The sequence below is a fragment of the Peromyscus californicus genome, unplaced genomic scaffold, assembly GCF_007827085.1.
Source record: "Peromyscus californicus insignis strain IS unplaced genomic scaffold, ASM782708v3 Scaffold_3__1_contigs__length_106647218, whole genome shotgun sequence".
NCBI classification, from domain to species: domain Eukaryota; kingdom Metazoa; phylum Chordata; class Mammalia; order Rodentia; family Cricetidae; genus Peromyscus; species Peromyscus californicus.
The window spans coordinates 15,460,229-15,480,499 of NW_026294551.1; the positions used below are offsets into that span (position 1 = coordinate 15,460,229).

Genomic DNA, 20,271 nt, shown 5'->3' on the forward strand with positions numbered 1-20,271 from the left:
CCCAACTGGGTCCTGAAGCAAAAAGAGCAGAGACAGGCAGAAACAGGGGCCTGCTGGGGAGAAGGAAGTGTCGGGAGAAGTTACTGTCTGGAACTTGAGCTGGCCCGATGCCTCAGTGGTTGAGAACGCTTGCTTGCTCCTGCGGAGAACCCAGGGCTTCGAGATGCTGGCAGCGCTCACCGTCTGAGCCACATCCCAGCCCAGTGTTGTAGTTTATCTTAATCTGACAGGGCCACAGACTCTCAGGAGAGGAGGGGAAGGGGAAGTGTGAAACATGGCTCCGACCCCAGAAGGAACCAGAGATTGCTTGCTCTGAGCCGAATCTGAGTGACCATGTCTTGCATGGGCCTGGGGAGACGTCTCAGTGGTTAAGAGCGCTGGCTGCTCTTCCAGAGGACCCAGGTTCAGTTCCCAGCACCCACATGGCCCCTGAAAACTGTCTGTAACTCCAGTTCCAGGGGATCTGACTCCCTCACACGGACATACATGCAAAACAGCAATGCACAGAAAATAAAAATATATTAAAAATTTTTTTGTAAAAAGTCTTCCACCATGGATGCCATTACACGAACAGTTTATAATCCCAGAAAGTCATAAGTTTAAGGCATTTTCCAAATACAATGGTAGAAATATCAGGTAGGCGGGTTATAGCAAAACAGGGCAATCTCTGCTGTAGTCTCAGATGCTATCTGAAGACATCCTTAACTTTGGGGTTGAAGGAAACTAGTGGCCAGCTAAAACTACATTCTGCAGGCTTTGGATGACAGCAGAGGGACAGCAGGTTAGATGGAGAAGTGTGCAGTGAATATCTGTCAAGGACACTGAAGGTAGCCCCAGGTGATGGTGGTTTCTGAACCACACTATGCTGACGCTCTGTAATCATGAGGTTCTCCTCGGTGAATCAACCCTGTGAAACCTCCAGCACCCGGGAGAACTTCAGGTCACAGCTTCAACTCTAAAGTGTGGGGCTTGACCTCGGAGGCAGTCTGTGTTTCCCAGGGAAGCATGGGTGTGTGATGGGGGTTAAGGGCAGCCTGAGAACGCTCTTTGAGGCATCCCTAGGTGGCCTTGCCGAGCCTCAACCACACCTGAGTTATGAAGGCTGGGCTGCCACCACCCCAGCTTCTGGGCCCATGTCACCCCCGTCTGCCTGTGTGTGTGTTCGTATGTGGCGGGGGGTGGGGGGGGGGGGGGGGGTGGGGGGGGGGATGGGGGGGGTGTCACATGTGCTCACGCGCAGAGGTCAGAGGAAAATCTTGTATGTCGGTTTGAGACAGCTGATCTATAAGCTTTCCACTATCCCCCGCCTGTTTCCCATCACAGCTGGACTTGCAGCTTTTTATGAGAGTCCTGGAATGTCTTACTGGCTAAGTCATCTATTCCCCCACCCCCTCCATTTGCCTTTACTCCCAAGCCTCTCTGGGGAGGAGAAGCCATTGTTTCTTACTCCATCCTGCAGCCTGTACTGTGTGGGTAAGGTTCTCTGACATTCTAGGGGGTCCTACACCTGACTCACAGGATCCAGATCCCAGTAGAAGTGGCCAGACCCAAGACTGTATGAGCCCCAGGGAACCTGCAATTCTTCCTTACGTTCTTGAAAATTAGGTATTTTTAAACATAGTTGGGTGGTGGTGGCATACCCCTTTAATCCCAGCACTTGGGAGGTAGAAGACCTCAAATCTCTGAGTTTGAGGCTAGTCTGGTCTACAGAGTGAGCTCCAGGGACAAGATAGCCAGGGCTACACAGAGATACCCTGTCTCAGAAAAAAAAACAACAAAACAACAACAAAACATAATTGCAGGTATTTTTCTGCCTTATTAGTCTCTATGTTCCTTTGGAAATATCCCTGAAAAAAATCATCTTCCAGGGATATCATAAAGTAGCTAGTCTCTACATGGGAGCAAATATTAAATAGTTCTTTTAAGCCCAGCGGTGGTGGTGCACACCTTTAATCCCAGCACTCGGGAGGCAGAGGGAGGTGGATCTCTGTGAGTTCGAGGCCAGCCTGGTCTACAGAGTGAGTTCCTGGACAACCAGAGCTATTATACTGAGAAACTCTGTTTTGAAAAACTGAAAAAATAAATAAAACTTTATCATAGTGATTCATGCCTGTTATCCCAGCACTTAGGAGGTAGAGGCAGGAGGATCAGGAATTCAAATCCAGCCTTAATGGTGGAATGAGTCCGAGGCCAACCTGGGCTACATGAGACCCTGTCTCAAACAATGAACACACAAAGAAAAAAACCAAAGTACCTTTTTCTGTCTCCCCGACAGGCCTCTCGCTCTGTAGCCTTGGCTGGCCTGCAATGTGATGTAGACTAGGCTAGCCTCAAACTCACAGAGCCCCTCCTAGTGCTGGGATTAAAGGCACAGCTTACATATAGTTTTTCTTTTAAAGAAAGAAAAAAATTGCAATTTCATAAGTCTAGTTTTAATGACTATATTTGACACTAAAATGCTTGTATTTAATGTTAGTAAATAACTAAGCCAATTGTTGTATGCTCCCATTTCTAAAATTGGAGTACATATAATTTACCTTTTTTGTTTCAGTGTTGATCAAACTCAGGGCCTCACATGTGTGAAGCAAGCAGTCTGTCATTGAGGGACACCCCCAGCCCTCAATCTCTTAAGTAGTGTATAATTTGATGTTTTTTTTTATATAGCCACAAGGAGATAGATATATGGCTATGTAGGTACCACCACGTTTCCTTTTCATCATTTCTTTAATTACTACTTCTTTTTTTTTTTTTTTTTTTTGGAGCTAAGGATCAAACCCAGGGCCTTGCTGAGCTAAATCCCCAACCCTCATCATTTCTTTAAATCTGCGTGTGTGTGTGTGTGTGTGTGTGTGTGTGTGTGTGTGTGTGTGTGTGTGTGAACATGGAGGTCAGTGGACAGTTTTCAGGAGGCCGTTATCTCTCCTCCCTGTGAGCCAGGGTCTCTCTTGCTTCTCCACTGCACAGAGTAGTGCAAGTTACCGGCTCTGGAGCTTCCAGATGATTGTCCTCTCTGCCTCCTTCCCGTCTCCCCATAGGTTTGCTGGGATCACAAATGCTCACCACCATATCTGGCTTTTTATGTGGGTTCCAGGAATAGAACTTGAGTTCTCGATCTTGCACGGCAAGTGTTTACCTGCTGAGACATCTCCCCAGCCTCTCCAGAGTGTTTTCTTTCTCTTCTCGGGCACCAGTGTCTCCACAATCTTTCCTCATTCCAGTTCCTGGTCACCATTTTTTAGACAAAGTTCAGGTAGCCCAGGCTGGCCTCAGACTCAGTATGTAGCTGAGATGATCTTGAACTTCTGATCCTCCTGCCTCTGCCTGCCAAAAGCTGGGATTGTAGGCCTGTGCTGTCTCGCAGCTCTAAAGTTTTAATATACCAGCTCGTTCGATGTATCTCTTCTAGGATCCTAAACACTTCAAGTCTGAGAAGACAGGCCGGGGGCAGCTGAGAGAAGGCTGGCGGGATAGCCATCAACCCATCATGTGCTCCTACAAGCTGGTGACCGTCAAGTTCGAGGTGTGGGGCCTTCAGACCCGAGTGGAGCAGTTTGTGCACAAGGTGAGTGATCAGCCCAGGCCCTGGGGTTTGGACAAGGTCGATGCATCATTGACAAGTTGAACTGGTAGCAGGTACCTGTATCCAGAAAATGCTTTCAGGTAAAGACTTATTTTCTATATGGGTGTAATTTCCTCCTACTGCTCAGTGGAGCAGTTTTATATGTGACCTCTTGTTCTGTGACCTCCGAATCTATTGGATGAGTCTATTTGGGAAGTGGGACTCACAGAATGTTCGGCTGGCTCTGGCAATCAGGCTAATCTACCTCTAGGTGGGGGCACTTGGCAAGAGCCCAGAGGGCTTATCTCCGGGCACAGCTGCCAGGGATAATTGTTCCTTGGAAGAACTTGCATACGTAGGCACCAAAAGTAGAAGAGGCCCCAACAGGCAGAACAAGAGCTCCAAGGGGGCCCATTGGGGGCACACCTCAGCGCTCTGCTCTGCATTGTCCCCTTAAAGGATGATGAACAAGCTTGGAGCACAGATTCTTTTTAATTAATTTATTTGTTATTTTGTGTGCATTGGTGTTTTGCTATGGGTGTCGGGTCCTCTGAAACTGGAATTACAGACAATTGTGAGCTGCCACGTGGGTACTGGGAATTGAACCCAGGTCCTCTGGAAGAGCAACCAGTGCTCCTAACCACTGAGCCCTCTCTCCAGTTCCCTGGAGCACAGACTTTTAACCATGCACTCCCTTTGGAAAACAGATTAACTTTGGTGCAGGAACAGATTTGATGCTGGCACAAGTTTCCTCAGGGTCTCAAATACAACTCTTGTCCACGTGACTCTGAAATAACGGAACATGAGATGCGGAGTAGTGCCCTCTGTAACTGCTTCCATTTCCATGAGGATAAATAACCAGGCAGTGAGATGGCTCAGCGGTAAAGGCCCTGCCGCCAAGCCTGACGACCTGAGTTCAATCCCCAGGACCCACATGATGGAAGGAGAGAACCGATGCCCACAAGTTATCCTCTGACCTCCATACATGTGTTGAGGCTTGTGTGAGCATGTGTACATACAACAATGAATATATGTAATAAATTTTTAAACAGCTGGGCAGTGATGGCTCATGCCTTTAATCCCAGTAATAAGGAGGCAAAGGCAAGTGGATCTCTGACTTCGGGGCTAGCCTGGTCTACAGAGCAAGTTACAAGACAGTCAGGGCTAGACAGAAAAATTATTCCTCAAAAAAGACCAAATAAATAAATGAGGTAAAAATAAAATCTGTTTTTTAAACAGATACGTAGGTGATTCCCAGTGTCACAGAGGCTGGGGCGTGGCCCGGTCGACAGACTGCTTGCCTGGTGCACATGCAGCTGTGTTACAGCCTCAGTACTGAGAAACCAGTCATGGTGGTTGGCAGCTGGAATCCCAGCACTCTGAAGGTGGAAGCAGGGAGATCAGAAGTTTAAATTCATCCTCACTTGCATAGTGAGTTCAAGGCCATCCTGGACTACAAGATGTTTATAAGACCCTGGCCCCCGCTCCCACACACACACACACAAAGAACAAAATACTTCAAGTGTTTTTCTCTATATTTTAGAAAAATTGGCTCTCTGCTTCTCTACTAATGACTAACAAACAATAGCTTTCCAGAATTCCTTCCTCAATACTGTTGTTTTTCCTTCAGGCACTGGGTTTTTCCTACGTAACTGAACCTGTCTGCAGACTGGGTCACGACAGTAGCAAGGTGGAGATCTTACTGTACTACTGAGACTGGCCTAAAGCTCCTCCTGCCTCAGTCTCCCCAGTAGCTGTGATTTACAGGTGTGCATCTAGCATCTGGCTATAAAGTTCCATTCCTGAAGTTAGAACTGTGGAATCGAAGGCCACCTCCCAGACCCTTCACCGCCCGGGCTGGCAGTCAGAGCAGGCTCTGTGATGGATCTGAGGGCCTTGCGATTTTCTTACCTGAAAAGCTTGTAGTTCTTTCTCTGCTGGGCTCCATACACAGCCCACCAGCCAGAATAGGGAATAGGGTGAGGTGCAGAGCGGTCAAATTCAGGGACTGCCCTCGTTGTATTTCCATTGGTGTGATAAAACATCCTGACAAAAGGAAACCTGGGCAAGAAAGGGTTTTTTTTTTTTTTTTTTTTTTTTTTTTTTTGGTTTTTTGAGACAGGGTTTCTCTGTGTAGCTTTGCGCCTTTTCCTGGATCTTGCTCTGTAGACCAGGCTGGCCTCGAACTCACAGAGATCCACCTGCCTCTGCCTCCCGAGTGCTGGGATTAAAGGCGTGCACCACCACCACCCGGCTGAAAGGGTTTGTTTTTATTCTGGCTTACAATTCCCGCTGCAACCCACGATTGTGGGGAAGTCACAGCAGCATGCGCTTGAAGCAGCTAGTCACGTCACAGCCACAGTCAAGAGCTGAGAGAAATAAATGTTTGCACGGCTGCTGCTCAGCTCACTTTCTCCACGCATACAGTTCAGAACTTAAACCTAAGGAATGGTGCCACCCACGATGGGCAGGTCTCCCCCACAGCAATTAAAGCAGATAATAAAAATCCCTCACGCTGGAAAAACAAAGTTCAGAAAAGGGTGTCGTGTCCCCTGGGACTGGAGTAATAGGTGGTTGTCAGCTGCCGTATGGGTGCTGGGAATCCAACTCAGCACCTAAGCAAGAGCAACGAGTGCTCTTAACCGCTGAGCCGAGTCTCAAGCTCCTGTTTTTATTCCTTTGAAGGAGGGTCTCATACAGCCCAGCCTGGCCTCAAATGCACTGTGTAGCCAAGGCTAGCCTCAAGTGCCCAAGCGCTGGAACTGCAGGTGTGCGCCACCACACTCGCCTCCTTCCCCCCTCCTGTGGTAGAGTCGGTTTGTTTGGTTTTGTTCCCCAAATCATCTCCTTGAACTGGAGAATCATTGTAGTGGTCATGCATCTTACTTTCTGTCTCAGAACATGTTTAAAATGCCCAGAGCTCATTGCATTGATTTCCTTGATGATGACTTGGGCTGGTTCTGAGAACCCATTTCTTTAAAATACCTGTGAGAATGATGCTTGGGTCATATGTATTCCACTCCTGTGCCCAATTCCAAACTAAATGAAGTGTTATAGCCCCCCACCCCCAACACACCTGCTCTGCTAATGAGGGGGTAGTTACATGGACTGAAGTGGGGGGTGTCTCTAAACACCTTTGTTTTTTAAAAAACCTATTCACAGTAGGGGGAGTGGTATTCAAAGCCAGCCATTAACACATTATTGAAGCCTTGTTGCCAGCCACAGCTGTGTTGTGCTTAATATGATAGGATGGATTTACGAGTGCCTTTATGCTGTTCTTTTGATTTCCATGAATTTGACACAGTCAGCACTCAAGTGTGTATGGCTGCATGGTATTTCTTAGATGTTTTTACATGTCTTCACTTCCAATCATAAAAGGACCTCACCAAATACCCAGAGGCCTAGAGGAATAAACACTTCATTAGAAACGCTTCCCTTGTTTCTGCAAATCCACCCAATTAAAACCCTTTGCTTATCGAAACACACTTCAGCCTTCCATGAGAGGTTTTCGACAGTCACTGGATTTGTTTGGCAAAAAGAAGAGAAGGAATGCTGGAGGCAGTCTGTGAGTTTCCAAGAAATGTAATAAGGAATATTTATGGGCCGAGGAGGTGCCCTGAGAGGTAAAGTACTTGCCGCCTGAGTAGGAAAACCTTCAGCTAGGATCCCCAGCACCAACATAAAAGCTAGATCTAGGCATGGTAAGGCCTATGTATATGTAAAAACACTAGCACTGGGCAAGTGAGGCTGGGGGGGACCCTTAGAGGCTCATTATTCTGCCAGTCTAGCCAATTGGTGGTTTCCAGGTCCAATGAGAGACCTTGTCTCAAAAAATGGGATGGAGCCTGGCAAGATGGTCCAGTGGGTAAGGCACTTACCACCAAGCCTGATGACATGAATTCAGTCCTCAGCCCCATATGGGGGAAGGAGAGAAGTTGCTTCTGCAAGATGTCCTCTGTCACACATGTGCTGTGACATCACACACACACAAAGTTAATATAAAAAATTTTAAATAAAGTACATAGCAATAGAAGACTGCATCCAGCATCAGCCCACGGCCCTTCACATGTACACATACTGGTGAGTGCACTTATTTAATAAATATACACACAAGCATATTTATACAGAATGAAAAGGTGTCCCATGAAATAAAAGCATATAAGTTGTACTACACATGCTCACAAACAATATATGTGTGTGTGTATACATACACACACACACACACACACACACACACACACACACACACACACACACAGTCTCTTCTTCAGCCTTCCATCCCAATTTCCCCATAAGAAACAATTGCAGGCTATACAGGTATCAGAACCTGAGTTCAGACTACACATACCTATTACTCCAGCTCTGGAGAACAGAGACAGATTCCAAGAGTCAGCCTGTTCAAGCTTCAAGCTTCCAGTTTACTAGGAGACCCTGTCTCAAGGCAATAAGGCAGGGAGCAAAAGAGGAAGACACTTGGTGTCCTACTCTGACCTCTCCATGGGCATGCACATCTGCCTACAAACACACCACACACCACACACACAAACACACAGAAAAAGACAAAAATAAATAAATAAATAACCTATCTGTGAAGCAGGTGGTTCCCAGTTCGGAGGATCTTGGCAACGGCCGGTGTCATAATCCTTCTGTCCATATGTGCTGGCAGCCAAAGGCTGACATGCACAGACAAGGTGTTTGCTCTTTTCTTTTGGTAAGCTTGTGTTTATTATTATTACCTGTGAGAGTGCCACCGCATGCCCTGGAGGTCAGAGGACAAGAGTTGGTTCTCTCCTCCAGCCATAGGTAGGTCCCAGGGATGGAGCGTAGATCATCGGGGAACACAGCAAGCACCTCTGCCCGCTGAGCTACCTCAGGGGCCCCAGCGTTTGCTCTCGATGAGCCCTTTTCCATACTTAGCGTCAGTGAATGACTCCATCTTCCGTGTGAGTCAGGCTGAAGGTGTGCACACACTTCCGACAGCTTCTGGACACTCATTCAGCACTAACCGGAATGACTTCTCTAGGCTAATCACCCTGAGATTTAACTAGTACAGAGCCTACTTCTTCTTTCAAGGATGGTATATGTATTGGTGGAAATGAACACTTTTCTGAGTAGCAAAGATCACTGTCTTAGTGACTTTTCTATTGCTGTGAAGACACACTGTGGCCAAGGCATCTTACACAAGAATGTGTTCAACTGGTGCTTGCTTACAGTCTCAGAGGCTTAGTCCGTGATCTTCATGGCAGGGAGCATGACAGCAGATAGGCAGACATGGAACTAGCGCAGTAGAGAATTGTTTACATCTTATCCACGAGTTGGAGGCAGAAAGAGAGCTAACTGGAATGGCATAGGTCTTTGAAACCTCAAACCCAATGGACTAACAAGGCCACACCTCCTAATCCCTACCAAACAGTCCTACCAACTGAGGACCAAGTATTCAAACCTGTGAGCCTATGGGAGTCATTATCATTCAAACCACCACAATCACTTAACATTCTCTTTTCTCTGATGGAATATCCCCCACATCCCGCCCAACTGTTCCTCTGGGATGCTCACAGGCTGAAGCAGGTGTGTTGGGGGTGTCAATAAGACTTTACTTTGTTCCTTTTGGAATTGAGCAATGATTGCATGTGACCAAAGCATCATCCTTAGAGTATGTGAGACACAAGGTAAATAAATATCCTGTAGGCTTGCTTAATTTTCATATAATAAAAAGAAAAAAAAATAGTGAACTATTATTGAAAGAGATACAGGACTGGAGAGATGGCTTAGTGGTTAAGAGCACTGGCTGTTCCTACAAAGGACCAGGATTTGGTTCCCAGAACCTACATGATGGCTTACAACTATCTGTAACTCCAGTTTCAAGATTTCTGACACCCTCTTTTGACTTCCTCAGACACTACATGCATGTGATACATTTACGTGCAAGCAGGCAAGATACTCATACACATAAAAATAAATAAACAGATCTTTAAGAGAGAAATGATCTCAGCAGTGGTGGCGCAAACCTTTAATCCCACTACTCAGGAGGCAGAGGCAAGTGGGTCTCTGTGAGTTTGAGGCCAACTGGTCTACAAAGTGAGTTCCAGGATAGCCAGAGCTGTTACACAGAGAAACTCTGTCTTAAAAAAACATAAACAAGAAAGAAAGTGGCGGGGCGGGGGGACGGACTAGGAAAGCTGAACTAAAATATTTTATATTACTGTACTTTATCGTTATTATTTGGAACTTATCTGTATAGTATGGAAGAGGGGGCTTCTTGCCCATCCATGCTCTTATGAAGACCAGAGGGTGACATCTGACCATGTCTTCCACTCTCTCCTCTCTCTCTGTATGTCTTTATCTCACTAGCATTTTAAAATTTCTCTTTATTTTTTTTCTTTTTTTTTTTTGGTTTTTCGAGACAGGGTTTCTCTGTGTAGCTCTGTGCCTTTCCTGGAACTCACTTGGTAGCCCAGGCTGGCCTCGAACTCACAGAGATCCGCCTGGCTCTGCCTCCCGAGTGCTGGGATTAAAGGCGTGCGCCACCACCGCCCGGCTTCTCTTTAATTATTTTACTACATTTTGTTTATCTGTTTGGTGGGAGAGGAGGACATCTGAGTGTCATGGTGCATAGGGAGGTCAGAGGGCAATCTGTTATCTCCCCCCACCATCTCTACCAACTGAGACTCGGGGATTGAACTCAGGAAGGCAGGCTCGGCAGGAGGCACCTTTACCCTCTGACCCATCTCACTGACCCCAGCTTATGTTTTGAGACAGGCTCTCTCACTAAAGTTGGGGTTCACTGACAAGCCAGAATGGCTGGCCAGAGAGCCCCTGGTGAACCCCCATTTCCACTCTCCCCAGCACTCCCCAGCTACAGGCATACATAACACCTCTAATTTTTGCATGGGTGCTGAAGACACAAACTCAGGTCCTCATGCCTACACAGCCAGCCCCTGACCCCCTGAGCCGTGCCTCCAGCCCCTCACCCCCAGACAGCCTTGATCACACCTGGTATTATTTCAACCTCCTCTTCTTCTTCAGGTGGTCCGAGACATCCTGCTGATTGGACACAGACAGGCCTTTGCATGGGTTGATGAGTGGTACGGTAAGTCAGATGGCCCAGAATAACTTGGAGAACAGTTTCATAACACGTTGACTCGGTTTTCAGTACACCCCGCTTCAAGTGTCACCTAGGACAGCAACAAAGGGCAGGCCACCGCTTCCTGTATTGGAAATAGCTCTGTCCGGTGAGCCTGATAAAGATGTAATTATAGACGCTTGGTCTGAAATAACCACAGAACTATTGACCAAGTAGGACCTTGGCATGCTCATCTAGCATATACACGGAGCTCCATTGTTCTCTGTGGGATGGATTTTAAACCCATCCTAATTTATCCCAAACTTCAGCATTATCTGAAGCATCTTATTGAGTAACAGTCCCTTGATGCGGGGAACACTTGAAACAGTCCCTCATTGCATATATATAATTTCTCTCCGATGTCAAGGACAGATGGAGGCTCAGGTGCCTGGATGATCCTAATTGAAAATATTGCTCTGGCTTTTTGGTTTGGGTTTTGATTTGTTTTTCTTCAATGTCATGGGAAGATGTTACACTAGTTCTGTACGTTGTCAGTAAATGAAAACAAGGTTTGCTTGGTACCACGATGGATGGAGTGCCCTCCCTGGATGCTCAGCCCTGCAGTTGTATGGACATGAGACTTCTGCTTTCCCTCAATCGGTCATCAGGTTGCTTGTGTCCTTGGCTATAAATAGAAGCGAGCACGCCCAACTGGTGACTTAGAATGGAGCTGACTTTATGTGTCTATTGTCCTGAGTCACATTGTATGTCCTGGGTGTAACCTAGATTGTAGTTTGGTCTTTTTCTACCCATGCCTTCGGGTTCCACAGCATCAGGTGACCCCCTCCCCAATCCCACCTTTAAGAGAAAGGCTACGTTGGACAGAATGGGTGAGGGCAATGTTAGTCATTCATACTGCCAGCGGCTTCTCAGTGCTGGGTTAAAAGGCATGGTCCTCTGAGCTATAGACTCGGTTTGTTTAGTTTCATGTTTCCGTTTTCCCAGATCCGCACCTGCTGAAGAGTAAGTGCATCGCCCTGGTTTGCCCAAATGCCCATCACAGCTCAGATTTCTGTGCCACACCCCCACAGGATGATTGTCATGCACTACATTGTCGGAAAAGTTCTCCAAGTCCTGTCTTTCATGAAGCAAGGGGATGGAGAGTATTCTGGGATTGTTTCCTCTGGTCCTTTATTTTTCTGAGTGTTTTATTTTGTTATTTTTGTTTTTTGTTTACTGGGAAGCAAGTCTCAGGGGGAATACGGACCTTTTCCCAACACACACACACCACACACACAAAAAGAAAGAAGGAAGGAAGGAAGGAAGGAAGGAAGGAAGGAAGGAAGGAAGGAAGGAAGGAAGGAAGGACAAACAGGTGACATAATGCCTAGCCTCTCTTGGTGTATACTTCTCTGAGCTCATGATTCCCTTATTGCCAACTACTAGGAAATATCACTGTTGTGCCCAGATCGCGACCCCCAGAGAGACCACCAAAGACGAGCATGCCGGAATGCAAAAGCAAGGTTTAATTCTGGATATACAAGCCTAGGCAGGGACTTCATCCAATACATCCAACGCAGTGGAGGCTGGAGGAAGTCCCCACCTATCTGCAAGCTCAGCTTTTAAAGGGAAAAATCACAAGGTTACATCATTTAGGGGTGCTAGTACAGGTACAATTCTGATTGGCTCGCTTCTAGGGACTTCTAGAAATTACTTCTAAGGGAGTGGTTGCCCGCCACCATTTCTCATTGGCTGCCCTCAGGTGGGGGTATTTTTATGGTCAGTTACCCTGGAAACCAGGGAGAGGACATTCCATAGTCGGACAGGCATTACCTCGTGACTACCTTGTGACTCTGTACTTTTACACTTCCTGGTTTCTGGAATCTGAACTGACTGGTTTCAGTAACTAATGGCCTATTCCTAAAAGGAGAAATCTTAGGCCTTAATTTTAGGGTTAAAGCATTTTGGTCTTATTTCTAAGATGGCTCATTTTGGTCTCACAATCACAAGGACAGTCAAAGAAGAAATGTCACAAGGCTAGGCCTGCATTGATTAGAAGTTTAATCAGCCAGGCAGTGGTGGCCACGCCTTTAATCTGCACTCAGGAGGCAGAGGCAGGCGGATCTCTGTGAGTTTGAGGCCAGCATGATTTACAGAGTGACATCCAGGACAGGAACCAAAACTACACAAAAAAGCCCTGTCTGGGGGGCGGGGGGAGTTTAACCAAAGGACAGGGACCTGGAAGACCCAAAATCTGCCACCTTGATGACCAGGAGGCAAAGCTCTCAACTAGAGTTCTCTAACACCAAAATGCTACTGAGGACTTTGCAGAAAAGAAATTTTAAAGGGAGGACTGGACTCTGCTCAAGAGGGCAAGACATTGCAAGCCTGCCCTTCAAAAAAGAGGGTTTGGGGCCACCTAGATGGCTCAGTGGGTCAAGGCATTTGCTGCCAAACTGGTGACCTCAGTTAAAGGTGAAAGGGGAGAACGGAGTCCACAGAGGTGTCCACTGACACCCACACAAACCCCGGGGTAAACATATTGTGGATGCATAGAGAACTGAGTCCACAGAGGTGTCCACTGACACCCACACAAACCCCGGGGTAAACACATCATGCATGCATAGAGAACTGAGTCCACAGAGGTGTCCACTGACACCCACACAAACCCCGGGATAAACATATTGTGGATGCATAGAGAACTGAGTCCACAGAGGTGTCCACTGACACCCACACAAACCCCGGGATAAACATATTGTGGATGCATAGAGAACTGAGTCCACAGAGGTGTCCACTGACACCCACACAAACCCCGGGGTAAACATACTGTGGATGCTTAGAGAACTGAGTCCACAGAGGTGTCCACTGACACCCACACAAACCCCGGGGTAAACATATTGTGGATGCATAGAGAACTGAGTCCACAGAGGTGTCCACTGACACCCACACAAACCCCGGGATAAACATATTGTGGATGCATAGAGAACTGAGTCCACAGAGGTGTCCACTGACACCCACACAAACCCCGGGGTAAACATATTGTGGATGCATAGAGAACTGAGTCCACAGAGGTGTCCACTGACACCCACACAAACCCCGGGGTAAACATATTGTGGATGCATAGAGAACGGAGTCCACAGAGGTGTCCACTGACACCCACACAAACCCCGGGATAAACATATTGTGGATGCATAGAGAACGGAGTCCACAGAGGTGTCCATTGACACCCACACAAACCCCGGGGTAAACATATTGTGGATGCATAGAGAACTGAGTCCACAGAGGTGTCCACTGACACCCACACAAACCCCGGGATAAACATATTGTGGATGCATAGAGAATGGAGTCCACAGAGGTGTCCACTGACACCCACACAAACCCCGGGGTAAACATATTGTGGATGCTTAGAGAACTGAGTCCACAGAGGTGTCCACTGACACCCAAACAAACCCCGGGATAAACATATTGTGGATGCATAGAGAACGGAGTCCACAGAGGTGTCCACTGACACCCACACAAATCCCGGGATACACACATCATGCATGCATAGAGAACTGAGTCCACATTGTTGTCCATCTACACAAATCCCAGGATACACATACCATGCATACATAGACAATAATAAAAAAAAAAAAAGAAAGTTGATTTTTTTTTTTAATGAGAAAAGAGATTGACAACCAACCAAAATGAGAGTGAGTATCTAGTAAAGGAATATGGAGGATGGACCCTGATTCTTTTCTATCTCAGCTAAGCCTGCAACCTGGAGGTGATAACTTAAGGGCATTTAATTAAGAGAGAGAGACTTGCCTACCACATGCAAGGTTCCTTTAGAATTCTCAGGTTATTACAAGAGCCTGAAGCTAGAATAATATATTAGATGAAACACAGGCTCTCCAGTCCAAAGGTCTTTAAGAATTCCTACTTATTTACTCAGGATGAGTTAGAGGAAGACATTAACAGCTCAAGGAGTCTATTGATCACAAAATTCTCTTCGTGTCTGAGTTGTGGTTGAAAGGCATAGGCTTTGGTGGATGTAGACCATCAGGGTGCCTGTCCACCCCAGAGTGGCCTCCACCCACCCCCTGTGTCCACAGTCCCAGTCCCAACCAAAACAAGAAGCAGCCTTTTCAGGCAGCAAGGGATCTGAGAACCACACCATCTATTTGGTATAAACTCTTGCAGACCTCAGCAGCCCAGCTGAGCTGCTGGCCTGGAACACAGTAGCTCCTTCATTACCTGACACAGACTCTCAGGAAATTAAATGAATAGAAACAGGCCCTGCCACAGAATGTCTCCTCAGCTACTTAACTGACTCAAGGTCGTGCAGGGAACTATGGGTCTTTCAGATAGATGGGTGTGTTATTACCAAGGCAAAGTCCAAACCAGGATAACCCTTCAGTTAGGGTACCTGGGGTTGCTTTTTTTCCTTTGGTCTAGTACAGGCTGAGAGGCCTTCATTAGTAAACAGGGATAAGGTCCCAAGTGAAAAACCCTCTTCTGGAGTCTCTTACAGTTCTGGTTCTTAAAGCAAAGTCCCTGGACCTGCAACCTCTGCATGTCTGTTAGAGATGCCCATTCTGAAGCCGCTAGCCCACTGTGGTTCTGGTACCCCTCCAGGTGATTCTCAACTGTTGGCTCACAGCCTGTGATATAAGCCAGACTGGCTTGCAAGGACAGCTTAAATAATTCATTCCAAATAGAATAGACTCGAAGAATCATAGACATCTTCAGGGCCAGCCACTAAGCTCTGGTGACTTAGAAGAATTAGAAGAAAAAATAAGTACCCCCCTCTTTATACAGATGTGTTAGAAAAGGGTCCCCCTCCTGGGCAGACTCAGCAGGTGCTGTATTGTTGGGGCTGGGTTTGGGCGCCATTCACCTCCTGAGCAGTATGTGTGTGCAGTACACACTGTCCATCCTTCAGCACCATCCAGGACAGCCCTGGCTGCCTCGCTCTCTTTCAAATTAGCCTCCCCATCTCCAGTGCTTAACTATGAGTGGAGAAAAGACATTGTCAATAATGGTGATCTTTTCTCGCCCAAGGATTTATTTCCACATCTCGTCTGAGTTCCAGCATTCTTGGAAGTCACGAAACTATTTCCCTAAGCAGATTTTATTCTGCTCGTGTTCATTGTAAAGAATCAGCATGTCCATGTTGGAGGAGTTGAGTTTGCTTTCCAAAGCCCTGATTGGTCTTTATCCGTGAGCCTTGAGCCTCCCTGCATGACTAGAACACTAATCAGCCGAGCCACAACACATTTCAGGAGATGGGGTGAGAGGGGAGGTGGATAAAAATAGCCAACCCGGCTTCACAGAAAGCACGGATTTGCTTCTCAAATCTGACAGTATTTTCAGAGAGACACGGTGAAGATTGCCTCAGGGACCCTGCGACGGAGGGGGACCTCACGAATGTCTTTGAAAACCTGACTCTTCCCCAAAAAAGTATGTGGGAGGCTGAGTTCTGGCTGGCAGATGAAACGGTCTTATGAAGTGACTTAGAAGTCAGCCAGAGTCCCCAGAGAAGGCCTGACAAGGAGAGACGCAAGCTTGGGTGGAGATATGAGCACAAATTGAGTTTACCACAGCAGCATCTTCTGGTGGCCCCAGGTTTCCTGAAATCTGACCCTGAGCACATGTGTGTGTTTATGTTCATTTTCCTGGGAAGAGAACTCATAACTTCACATACTTTCGTTTTCGAAGGAGTCTATAAATCCTTTTCCTGCCTACATTCCAACACCGCCCCACCCCTTAAAAAATAGATAGAGTGGCACAGTCAATATCTGTGACTCCAGCACTTGGGAAGCAGAGGCAGGAGAATCACCACAAGTCGGAGACCAGAGTCTCAGGGACTTCCAGGCCAGCAAAGGCTACTTAGCAAGACCCTGTGTCAAGTCAGAACTGAAAAGAAGCTGGAGAGATGAACAGCACTTGCTGCTCTTGCAGAGGACTGGGGTTCAGTTCCCAGCACCTACAAGGTGGTTTACAGCCAACCTGAACTCCAGGGAATCTAATGCCCTCTTCTGACCTCTACAAACATCCACCCACATAAAATTAAATAAAATTTTAAAAAGAAAAACAAAATCATGGCTATCAGTTGCCATTCTAGATCTTAGTGATGTGAATTATATGGGGAGGGTGTGTACCAAGTCTTCAGGATTGGCTGATTTCAATACAAAGAAAGCAGAAGCATTTAAGCTTTTTGTAAAAATCATGTGTTGGCGGGGGGGAGAGGGGGATAAGCAAGTGTTAGGTCATAATTCTTCTAATGAGTTTGGTTTTTTTTGAAGTGCCTGCTAGGCCTAATGTCTATAATCCCTGCACTCAGGAGGCTAAGACAGGATCATGAGTTGCAGGCTAGCCTGGGCTACAAAGTGAGTTCTAGGTTAGCCTAGCATATGTAATGAGACCCCCATCTTATAAACAACAATAATAACAAAGAGAATTTAAACTGAGTCTTGCAGATGGGTGGCCACCATTTTGCTGAAACCAGAAAGGTGTCTAGTCCAATTCATAAGGAGATCTTGCAAGACCCACATCCTTGTTTCGACTTCAATTTTGCCTCAGAATAAAACAATCCTCTCTGTCTGGGCCTAGGAGCCTGGAAATGGAAGATAATACAGGCCAATTAAACCAGAACCACTTGTCAATGTGGTTAGACAGACTGTTTGTGTAGGTGTGTGTGCTAACAACTTCCTGGAATAAGCACCCATCAACTTCTTACCATGGCTATCTCTGAGGTCAGAGGACTGGCCAAAGAAGCTCTAAGAAACTAAACACTTTTCTTCTATAACTCAGTACTTGGGATTTGTACACGGTATGAAGCGTGTGTGAAGGTCAGAAGCAACTTTCAGAAGTTAGTTTCTTACTTTTACCATGTGGGTCCTGGGATTTGAACTCTGGTCATCAGGCTTGGTGGCAAACAACTTTACCTGCTGATCTATCTCACCTTGGATTCATTTTTTTTTTAATTTAAAAAAAATTTTATTCATTTTATGTACCAACCACAGATCCCCCTTTCATGCCTCCTCCTGCCCCCCAGTTGGATTCATATTTTTATGTAACATAACCCTGGCAATACTTGAATAACTGAGTTAATAAATAATAGTTCTAAAACATTTTATTCAGAGAAATAGTTGGGCAGTTAAGAGCATTTGCTGCTCTTGCAGAGGACTGGAGTTCAGTTCCCAGAACCCATGTCACGCACTTCCCAAACACTAGGAACTCCTGGGATCTAAAACTTCTTCTGGTCTTCACAGGCATGCACACAAACATGCTTGTACAAAAATGCATTAGACCCTATCTAAAAACAACAACAAGCATTCCTTTAATCCCAGCACTCAGGAGGCAGAGGCCAGCCTGGTCTATAGAGTGAGTTCCAGGACAGCCAGAGCGGTTACACAGAGAAACCTTGTCTCAAAAACAAAAAAGAAAAAGAAGTCAACACCTACCAGTTCATTTGAAAAATGATTGGCTAGGCCTTCTTGCATTTGGAATTTATCTGAGAGCCAGCAAGATGGCTCAGTGGTAATGGTGTTTGCCTCTAACGACCTGAGTTCAATCCCCAGGACCCACGTGGTAAAAGGAGAGACCAGACTCCTACAAGTTGTCCTCTGAATACACACACACACACACACACACACACACACACACACACACACACACACACACACACACAAATAGATGTTTGAAAAAACTTTTAAAAGTTTGGCTGATAACCTCAGAAAGGATTTGCTTTTGGCAAAATCTCTGAACTAAATTGCTAGAATACTCGTATCATTGAAAAATCAATCAGTGACAAGGATGAATTGTCTTTGGAAGTGTATTTATTCTGTCATTGGGCATAGGCAATTGAATTTCTAAAAAACTGATTTGCGTATAGATTTTGAGGTAATAGCCATTGCATAAACAGCAATACATTTAACCAGATAACCCAAACATTAGCATTTCCATAAATTACTGAAGAGGATTGACATGTTTACCTCATGTTCATATGCATTTGTGGTATGTGGAGCCATTTCAAGATGTTAGTAGTAGTTACCTAGCATGAAGCCCCAGCATCACCCAGAACTTGGGAGGTAGAGGAAGAAGAATCAGGAGTTCAAGGTCCTAGGGTACAGAAAGAGTTTGATGCCTGGGCTACACGAAACCCTGTCTCAGAGAGAGGGGAAGGTGGGAAAGAGAGAGAGAGGGAGAGAAATTAGAAATAGATGATTTCAGGCCTGGTGGCTGTGGCGCACGCCTTTAATCCTGGCATTCGGGAGGCAGAGGCAAGAGGATCTCTATGCTGAAGGCCAGCCTGGTCTCCAGAGTGAGTTTCAGGACAGCTAGGACTACACAGAGAAACCCTGTCTCAAGAAACCAAAGAAAGGGAGAGGAGAAAGGAGAAGGAGAAGAGGGGGAGAGAGGAGGAGGAGGAGGAGGAGAGAGAGAGAGAGAGACAGAGAGACAGAGAGAGAGGAGAGAGGAGGAGGGAGGGAGAGATATGCTTTTGGTGTTTTTAAATATATAAAGACTTTTCCTACTAGGATTAAGTATTCTTCTACCTCGTATTGATTTGATTTGGTTTTTTTTCTTTCTGTCATGGAGAGCACCATCAATCCCTAGAGTTTTCAACTTTCTACTATGAACAAGACACTGATCATCTTTGTGCTAAATCCTTTCCTACACCCATAAAACAGCTCTGAAAGTCCAGAGCTATGTTAAGTCCCTCCCTTCACAGTGAGCAAATTGCAGGTCAAGAATGACTTTTGTGGAGACTCAGTAGAGCGAAACAGTAAACTCTTGCCTTCTCCGAGTTTCGTTTTCCCAATTCAGTGGCTAATGACGTCTGCACAAAAAAACAAAAACAAAAAAAACAAAAAAAACCTGCTTTCAATTTTAAACTCGTAATTGAATGGGACATCCTTGTATTCATTTCCAGGTGTGTTTGTGTTTAAGAAATACTGACAATCAGTCATTGAAATTCTGGGGTTCGGTCTTGTGGAATGTGTTTTTATTGATTAAGACCCCTCTGTGTGCACCCTAAAGCAGCATTCTTTTATTGCTTGCCAATAACCTGTCTTCTAAAAGAAGAGCATGTTCGTGCTTGACCAGCCTGCCGCTTAGCCTTCTCAATACTTCCATTGCTTGTGGACAGCATTTCTGATGGGTGATTCCTGGGCGGGGTGGAGGGGGACACCATCAGTTCAACCAAATAGGCCAGGCCTAGATTTTGAGCCGAGCTCCACCTCGGCCCCAGACCACACTGAATTAAATCATGAGCTCTGGCAGGTCTGCCCTTTGGAAGCAAAGAGAACTCACATGACACTCAGATTGATATAAAAAGACATCAGGCCACATGATCCAGAAAATACTTAAGGAAAAACTCCAGCTGGGAATGCACACTGCAAATCCCCCACTAAGCCAATCAGTGATGGGGTGGTAGATGATGCAATTTTTTCTTTCTTTTCCCCACATACTTCCTTGGTTGGTGAAGAGGCATGAAGTAAAATACTGAGTTGCCGGACTGGGGGAACAGCTGATAAACTGCTGCAGAATCGAAGAGAGTGGGGTGGGAAGGAGGACAAAGAGAATGTTTAAAGTGAGACCAATACCAATTTTATGCATTTAACTTGCTAAAAGAGGAGATTTCTTGGTCTTCTCTTTTTCT

General features: G+C 46.1%; 1 protein-coding gene across 1 annotated transcript in view; it reads left to right on the forward strand.

Annotated features, from left to right (window-relative positions):
• The window catches only part of Pitpnc1 (phosphatidylinositol transfer protein cytoplasmic 1), a 287,375-nt gene that overhangs the window by 255,377 nt on the left and 11,727 nt on the right, over positions 1-20,271 (forward strand). Inside the window, exons 7-8 of the mRNA XM_052758830.1 lie at positions 3,407-3,562; positions 10,586-10,649. Of these exons, the coding sequence (XP_052614790.1) occupies positions 3,407-3,562; positions 10,586-10,649 (220 nt within the window). The remainder of the gene's footprint in view (positions 1-3,406; positions 3,563-10,585; positions 10,650-20,271) is intronic.